This window comes from Lampetra planeri, chromosome 2 (genome assembly GCF_965212315.1).
Source record: "Lampetra planeri chromosome 2, kcLamPlan1.2.h2, whole genome shotgun sequence".
NCBI classification, from domain to species: Eukaryota; Metazoa; Chordata; class Hyperoartia; order Petromyzontiformes; family Petromyzontidae; genus Lampetra; species Lampetra planeri.
Window position 1 is genome coordinate 31,998,178 of NC_136108.1, and position 9,066 is coordinate 32,007,243.

The 9,066-nt window shown below is 46.3% G+C and overlaps 1 protein-coding gene across 1 annotated transcript; it reads left to right on the top strand.

The window, feature by feature from the left end:
- The first annotated feature begins 437 nt into the window (after positions 1 to 437).
- Positions 438 to 7,415, top strand: LOC144724335 (uncharacterized). The gene is made up of 5 exons (XM_078603384.1): positions 438 to 452; positions 1,799 to 1,978; positions 3,895 to 3,961; positions 5,447 to 5,632; positions 7,225 to 7,415. The coding sequence occupies exons 1-5, from the start codon at positions 438 to 440 to the stop codon at positions 7,413 to 7,415; spliced, it is 639 nt and encodes a 212-aa protein (XP_078459510.1).
- The last annotated feature ends 1,651 nt before the right edge of the window (positions 7,416 to 9,066 follow it).

The window sequence follows — 9,066 nt, forward strand, 5'->3', positions numbered from 1 at the left end:
TGTAATGAAACCGTAAGCGACGCGATGGTATGAAACCTGTAACCTGTAATATGGTTACAGGTTTCATAGCATCACTCAGAAGTTCAACATACATACATCTGGTGCATAGAGAAATACGGATCGGCTTCCACGCTTGTCTATCCATCGAAGAAAGACGGTCACCTCATTGCCCGCTTTCATGTGCGCTTCTGCGGCCGTCTGGAATGCTCTTCCGATTTTAGGAAGCCACTGGAGCTATGCACTTTTTAATCTAGATTTAAAATGTATTTGTTTGTAATTGCTTTTTGTATTTAGTTTGTTGTTCTTCCCCCACACCTCCGATTAGTACGATTGGCTACGTACGGTGCGAAAGAAGTTCAACGTAGATACATACATGCGGTGGTGAATGCCCGTAATCCAGCACTTTGGAGGAAAGGGTGCTGTGAGGTGGCTAGGGGATGGCAGTACAGCAAGTGTGTCCGAGAACCCATTTGTGTGGAACTTTGAGTGTTATCCTTTTTTTTTCATGTTCTCCGGGTTTGTTCGATGTAAAATATACTCATGAGTAAAGTTGGACAAATATCCTAGTAATGGATCATTCTGAAAAAGATTCTTGAGGTTTAGCGAGTCTTTCATGGATCTCTATTTTTCTTATATGGAAAAGGCCCCCATTGGTTAGATGGAGAGCTCTTGCCAATAACATCTGGTAACCCAACAGTATTTATTTTAACAAGCCTGATGAGACTCAGAAAGCCCAAACCTGTTCATAGATTTGCTTACTGAAATACACGCTGCGGCTAGATAATACTGGTCTGAAATCCAATAGGCCCATGAGCTAAGATATACTTTTACGTGGTAGATACAGAACGGATTTCCACTTACGTACGCATTTCCTTGTTACAGGGCCAGCCTGGAGGGAAGGGCGACCGTGGGCAGAAGGGAGAACGCGTGAGTGTTTATACATCCACTCGGCACCAACAATAACGTCTTCAAGATAAAACATTCAACGATGGCAGCATTTCAGAGCACTTGGACGACTAAAGCAATGATGCCTTTTGTATTATGTCCATGTGGAATAGGCGCAAAGAAGCATTCTGTAGAGAAAACGGTTGCTTGGCAGTGATCTGACGCTATCCTTTGTCCATCTATATGAGGTGTCGTTGGCAACATGTGAGTTATAAGCAATGTATATCGAACAAGATAGAATGATTGTAAGACTTACGGCAAGCTTACGATTAATGGAATGCTGTTGAAGAAGTTCAGCAAAAGCATGAAAACAAAACAATAACGATTAGTAACGCCGTTACAAAAGTGATGCGAAATTGATCGCGGTAATCGTCATGATATCACGGCAACGTGTCGGAACATCAGGCGGAGTAGAACAACACCAAGAAGGCGTGCATACTTTCGCCATGAACGGAATATCAAGTACTCGCCAAACTGTGACATTGTGGTGAGGTGCAAACCATCAGGCGCGTATCAGTGGTGACTGCCCAATACAACGAGCATATCCTGGTGGAACAAGTGGACTTCTCCACTCGGCTATCACCCCGGATGCTGTGGGATGACTCACAATATTAAAAAAGCAATTGTAGCCATGTTGCTTTATTCAAACCCCATACAAAAGAAGATTGACGTGAACCCCGACCCATTGCCCCACCCCCTCCACCCTCCTTCCACCAAAAGACAAGGACATGGATACGTTGCTTCATTTTGACGGAATTGTACAAATGTATTGTCGCTTAAATCAAGTGTAAAAGCCACTCATTCGTTGAATCGATTGCTCTCTGTGTTCCATATTGGTGGCCTTCTCTTCCAGGGGGAGCCCGGGATTCAGGGCGACCAGGGACTACAGGGAGACAAGGGCCGATCCGGCGAGCCGGGGCCCCCAGGGGTGAAGGGCATCACCGGACCGATGGGGCCGTACGGTATCCCCGGCGAGAGGGGCTCTCCCGGCCTGCCGGGGCTGATGGGGCCCATCGGGCCGCATGGACCGAAGGTGAAGCCTCTTTGTTTTCTCACTCATTTTGAATATACGTGAATGAGAACACATTTATATTCAGACTCTGTCTTCTCGACAGACCTGTTCTCCACCTGAGGACGGCTGCTTGCGTTGTGGCCGAAACGTCGTGAGAATTATTTTATTATTTTTTATTTTTATTACTTTATTATTTCCATTCTACGTGACTTTACCGAAAGAACCAAGACGATGAATCCCTGCAGTCACAAAAGTTTTAAATCGAGATTATTATTTATTATTTCATAATAACCCAACCGGTAATCGATATTCATTTTTTTTATTTGCGTGCATCACCCCCCTCTGTGGCATTCGCACCTGATTGGCTGACAAGTGAAGACATCACATCTATCCCTCTATTTAACACCGAAGCAGGAGGATTTCTCCACAACTCTGGCTGTCCACCTGATGATGCTGGTTGTAATTTACTGGCGAAACGTCACTGTACTCGAATCGTAAATGTTGTGGGTTTACTCTCCAACGCACCGGTTCGCTGAACTAGTAGCGAATTTAGATGTTTTGTTTACGTGACAAACCTTACTAATTGGCTGTATCGGGTGGTGGCAGGTTTAACAACACATTTATATTCACGCGATCAAACCCAAAAACTGATATTATGGATTATGTATACTTTCATCATATTGCTTCCTCCTGCCGTTTTCCTTGTATGTTGGCGTGCGGTTTATGGGGTTTATGTGTGTGGCAACCAGGTGGGGTTCCGACCACACCACCACCTTCCTGTACTGTGTCGACCTTAATTGGTGTTTGCTCACAGCATTTGCTTCGACGGCCTCTGTAGGCTATGTGGAGGATTTTGCCTCTTGTGGGTGTGGCTGTGGGGAATGGTGGCAGGGTAGTTAGTAGTCATTTAAGTTCAATTCCTGGCCATGGCTAAAATCTGTGGCAAGTGACATCTGAACCGGTCCTGGGCCTAACCTTGGTCTACTCGAGTTTCAATGAGTACCCGATGCAGTGTGTGTGTGGTGTGAATATCATCACTCGGGAGACAAATGCAGCCGTGCATGGTACTGGCCTATATATGTGCTCACAGCACACTAATTTGGTCTCTCAGGCTTAAATGGATATCGCTGTCGTCTCAGCATGTCGGAGGAGAGCGGTGGCATAGTGGTCACTGCACCATCCTACAATCCCATAAACCCCAGTATATTTTCCAACCATCCACAACGCCAGTGGAAACTGACATTTAAACATGAACTGGGACTCTCCTGGATAGGCTCAGCCTTAAAAACGAGAAGCTGGTTTGGTGTGTCAACACCAACCTTTCCTTTTTCAGTATGTCACACATGCAACTCTAAATCTATCAACTAAACTATTTTTTATTTTACCAGGTAAGGCCCACTGAGCTGTATAGCTATTGTGGGCCTTGCCTGGTAAAATATAGCTCTGTTTCAGAAGCAACCTGGCTATCACAAATGATAGCTCAACAAAGTGGCTTATCATGTGAAAATGTATAGCCAAATAATCTAAACGCACATTGATTTTAAATTTGAAAGGAAAAATTTAAGAACCCAGAGGAAAATCCACGAGACCACGGTTAGAACACGCAAACTCCAAATATACAGCAGCGATCAGGTTCGGGATCGAACCCACGACCTCCTGTATACCAGGCGAGGTAGTCAACATCTCCCCTGAGACTGAGGTACAGGCAGATATGTGAAAAGATGAGATATGTGAACGCCTGTATAAAATAACAGTTACACCACGCCAAAATGCAGCACTGCATTGGGCGTGTATGGTTAATTGGTCTGGGCGGATGTGTGATGGTCAGATAACCAGAATTGTACTATTCCTCCAATATGATCATTGCATGGCCAAGGCCATCGTTACGTGAATGTACTGACTGTCTCTCTTGTTTTACATTTTTAATATTTCACCAGGGCGACGCTTTTCCCCTTGACGAGATGAAGCGTCTGATAAGAGAAGAGGTCACAAGGATATTAGAAGGTACGTAGAGAAGTGGCGTAGAATTTTTGTTTACTGCTTATCAGAGGTGTGGACTCGAGTCATGTGACTTGGACTCGAGTCAGACTCGAGTCATGAATTTGATGACTTGCGACTCGACTTGGACTTGCATAACAATGACTTTGTCCCACCTATGAGATGTGGACTCGAGTCATGTGACTTGGACTCGAGTCAGACTCGAGTCATGAATTTGATGACTTGCGACTCGACTTGGACTTGCATAACAATGACTTTGTCCCACCTATGAGATGTGGACTCGAGTCATGTGACTTGGACTCGAGTCAGACTCGAGTCATGAATTTGATGACTTGCGACTCGACTTGGACTTGCATAACAATGACTTTGTCCCACCTCTGAGATGTGGACTCGAGTCATGTGACTTGGACTCGAGTCAGACTCGAGTCATGAATTTGATGACTTGCGACTCGACTTGCATAACAATGACTTTGTCCCACCTCTGAGATGTGGACTCGAGTCATGTGACTTGGACTCGAGTCAGACTCGAGTCATGAATTTGATGACTTGCGACTCGACTTGCATAACAATGACTTTGTCCCACCTATGAGATGTGGACTCGAGTCATGTGACTTGGACTCGAGTCAGACTCGAGTCATGAATTTGATGACTTGCGACTCGACTTGGACTTGCATAACAATGACTTTGTCCCACCTCTGCTGCTTATTCTTGAATCGAATCTCTACGCCGTATCATCGTAGTTAATCGAATCACTTGCGGCGAGGGAATCATTGCATGCCTACTGTGTGCTCCGATCTCTGTTTCTGGCTACTTCGTGAAAATCTGGCCTATGCTTCACAACTTGTGAATAAAAAAAAAAACCTTTAACAATGAATTCATGGGCAGGAGCCTCCATCAAAAACATTGCAACTGTGATGCTTGACCAGAGAAATAAAGGGCTGTTCTTGCGATCAGCACTTTGAAGATTTTGTTGCATCTTCTTTGCCAGTGTCCTTGTAAGAAATATGCACCGATTGAAATTTTGCAAAGGCACCTGAAGAGGTGCATGCTTGTAATTACCCCGAGAAACCAAAAGGGTAACACACGCACGCATCATACTGCAAAAGCGAGTTGTAATGTTTAAAAAAGTAAGTGGCCTTGGGCAGGACACGGTGCTAGATGAGATGACGGCCGGTGGTCGAGACTGACGATGGAGTGGCAGTCAAAGGAGGCAACCCATCCGAGAGGAACTCACGTGATGGGATCAGCTCCTTGTGCGCGAACGAGGTGGATTATCACGTGACCATGAGCAATGGCGACGGCTTGGAGAGGCCTTCTTCATCTTGCAGTCGTTAGATTACAGCTGACGATGATGATAGTTCACGATCATATTGACTGCGTTCCAATCCTGAACCTGATGTTGGACGTCATGCGTCCCTACACCTGATCGCCTGGTTTAATCATGTGTCCCTGTTCTACCGTGCGCTCGTGATGCTGCCGCTGCTGCTGCAGATCGACTCACGAGGGTGATGGCACACATCCAGTCGCCTGCAGCCATCGTCACATCCCCGGGGAGACCAGGGCCTCCTGGCCCACCGGGAAGGGATGGCACGCCCGGTCGACCTGGCATGCTCGGGGAACCAGGTCCACAGGGATCAATGGGGTCCCAGGGCTCTCCCGGCATACAGGGTCCTCAAGGTAGGTGTCGTCCGCACTATGTCCCTCCGCAATGCCGATGATTCCCTTAGGTTTTTTTTCGGTAAAGTCACGTAGGTAAAAAATGTAAATTAATAAAAGTAAAATAGAACAAAATAAAAAATCACGACGTTTCTGAAGCAACACAAGCCTCCGTCTTCATGTTGAACTGTCACAGCCACGACAGCTGTATCAAGTAAATGAGAGATCTCTCAAATGAGAGATCTCTCATTTACTTGATACAGTTGTCGTGGCTTTACTTGATACAGCTGTCGTGGCTGTGACGGTTCCACCTGAAGACGGAGGCTTGTGTTGCTTCCGAAACGTCGTGATTTTTTATTTTGTTTTATTTTACTTTTATTAATTTACATTTTTTACCTACATGACTTTACCGGAAAAAAACCCTAAGAATATGAATCCTTGCAGTCACGAAAGCTTTAAATCTAGAACCGATGATTCCCATTGCTGATGTTACCAACGAGCCCTGCTCTTCGACGTTTGCTTCCGGGCTGCACCTGGTGTTGTTCGGCACGATGTCCGACGTTTCGCTCCCCGTGCTCGGAGGAATTGAAGAAGTGCACTGCGAGTTGCTTTAGAATCTCAAGAAGCTGCCAGCACATGCACCAAACAACCCAATACAGGACCCCACCCACCCCTCCCCCCACGATTCCATGAGGCCTTCATAAGTAAATAGCATTGTTTTTTGGTCGTGATAGTACTAATATTTCAGATGCAATGATTAAGCAATAAATGACAATTTTCCGACAAATTTCACAACTATATGTCAGTGCCATTTAATTGCTGGAAAAATGTTGTTATAACACTTCTATCATGACTTAATAACAATATCGAGGTTCTACAATATCACGATTAGTTCATTAAAGTATCCTGGCTTAACATTGAAATAACCCAGGTAGAAATGCCATCGTTGGCACGCAGTGTTTGACTTTTACCCCCTCCCCAAAGTGAGACTTGCAAACGGCACTCTCGCCCCCCCCTCCCCCCCTGGGCACGTGCTGTGTGCTGGCGATCGCAGGCGATAGGGGCCCCAAGGGTCAACGAGGGGACCCTGGAATCGCGATCAAAGGGGAACGCGGAGTTCCAGGACAACCAGGTGCGATAGACACGATTTTACTCAGCGAGTCAATTGTGAATTTGTGTAAAATGTATATAATAATAATGATGATGATGATGAATAATGTACCTCCCTTTGTCAATCCGCTGCTGGATGAAGGCCTCCTTCCATTGGCCGTGTTAGTCATGGGGGGTTGTTTGACCTTACTTCACGCTGGTCAGTGAGGGTTGGTGAAGAAGGGTGGCTCAAGACCAGTTCCCATGACCAGCGTGTTCAAGTATGATTTTAAAAATCCTCACGACTTACAGAGCGTGGGTGGTATTCATTCAGCAATTGATTGACAAATAGAAGTTAATAATGATACAAACAGAGACCACCAGAGTGTACCTTTTAGGGGCATAATAATGTATTGATTCAGCAAATATCGATTCTTAAGCTCACCATACATGCGATACATGCACAGATTGTGTGTGCACAAAAAAGAAATGTAATTTTGCAAAATTACGTGCTTTCTCTGCAGGCACACCGGGCAGCCCCGGGCAGGCCAAGGATGGCAGCCCAGGCCCCGCAGGGCCTCCAGGCAGGTTCGGCATAGCGGGGATGCCAGGGCCGCAGGGGCCTCCAGGCCGGGCCGGCCGCTGTGACCCGACGACGTGCCAGCAAGCGGCCCTGCTGGCGTACCGCGACCGGCGAGACACGGATAGGCCCTGACGGGAGACGAGGAGGCGAGATCCGCGGAGATGTTGGGCACGGGAGGGGGGGGGGGTTGATGCGAAATCACGTAAGGGTTGCCCCCTCTGATCATGACTGATCGAGGTGTTGTCATGGCCAAGGCCTTTGATGCCACCAAACCTCGCCAACCCTTTCTACTCTCTCGAGCAGATTCCGCGGCTGCTGCACAGTAGGCGCGCGACATCCGAGACGACCTGCCCTAACAGCATCCCACCCCTCCCATCATCTGCTTTGAGGTCTTCCCCTTGGTTGCCAGACTCGTGGAAACCATTCCAATGCTTTTCACCTCTTAGGTACCAAAAAAAAACAGGACACATCATGGGAATAATAATATCTCTCAATACTGTGAGAGGGGAGACCTACCTGTAATTGTATTATCTTCGGTGGTGTGTTGTTATATTATTACGCAAATAACGTCATGGAAGGACTATGTGATTTGGCAGGAGAGCTACCTCAATAAGAGCACGATCCTGGATAAACCAGGACAGGTGGCAACGCTGACGTTGCGGCCTAGCGGTGGAGGATGTTTACGATCCCACGCTGTGGCTGCTCCACGCCCTGAATGATCGCCGCGTGAGGACACTTTACGTTCGGGCAAAAAAGTTGGCGACCGTTTGTTGCTTTTGCATAAGACTGCAGGGATTTAGCGTTCGCAGTGACGGAGAGGCGCGGATTTGAGAATGCTTTACAGCCATCGTCGTTGATAACACAGCCATGAAGATAATATTATTGCAAGACGTACTTTTCCCCATCGTACATTGACGTTGAATCCAGTTGAGAACAGTCTTATTCCACCGGTGAAGAGGAGCTTTATTGGTCAGAATTTGATCAATATATTGGCAAAGCTGACAATTTTGGCAGGTGCTGGAGGGTTAATTACGAGAATTTTGGCGTAAAATTACCGCTTGACCTCACGCAAAACAAAAAATGGATCATAAAATACCACATTCTGCTGATTTACAAGATGTTCCAAAAAGTAAGACGCACCCCAAAATTGTGCCCGTGTCAATAAAGTTATACAAATGTGGTCAGCACCTACTGGATTATAAGACGCACCAACTACTTTAGCTTTATAATACAGGGGGTAAAGGTGCGTCTTCTAATCTGGAGAGTACGTTTGTACAAGATAACGTAACATTTTGGGCATCAACACTTTGTCAGGGCGCCACGGTGGCGAGATGTTAACTACCTCGCCTGGTGTACAAGAGGCTGTGGGTTTGATCCCGACCCTGATGCCTGCACATTTGGAGTTTGCATGTCTCTCTCTCCCCGCGGTCGTGTGGATTTCTCTCCGGGTCCTCTGGTTTTTTCCTCGACATTTTTGTTGAGCTTTCATTTGTGGCAAGGTCGCTTCTGCAAACAATGGCTACATATAAAAAAGAAAAAGAGGACAGAAAGATGTGGCATAGTTGCAAATTCTGCCGTACTCTTATTTCATCTCATTCTCTTCGTTAATTCACAATTGCATGTTAATGTTCGTACGAGATGGCCTGTTATTGGTGGCCTGGCGTACACTCACACTGTGCATTGGTATCACTGGCAAATTTCGACGAGGGGGAGTTTCAGGCAGAGTGAACGACAAAATAGATAAAATAAGATGATAATAATGCGTGTCCGTTAATGTTGCCAT

What these genes read in the sequence shown, in the direction of transcription:
- LOC144724335 (XM_078603384.1), top strand. An exon ending in TCGGGCCGCATGGACCGAAG is followed by an intron (nt 1,979 to 3,894) that starts GTGAAGCCTCTT and finishes ATATTTCACCAG; the next exon opens with GGCGACGCTTTTCCCCTTGA. An exon ending in CGGCATACAGGGTCCTCAAG is followed by an intron (nt 5,633 to 7,224) that starts GTAGGTGTCGTC and finishes CTTTCTCTGCAG; the next exon opens with GCACACCGGGCAGCCCCGGG.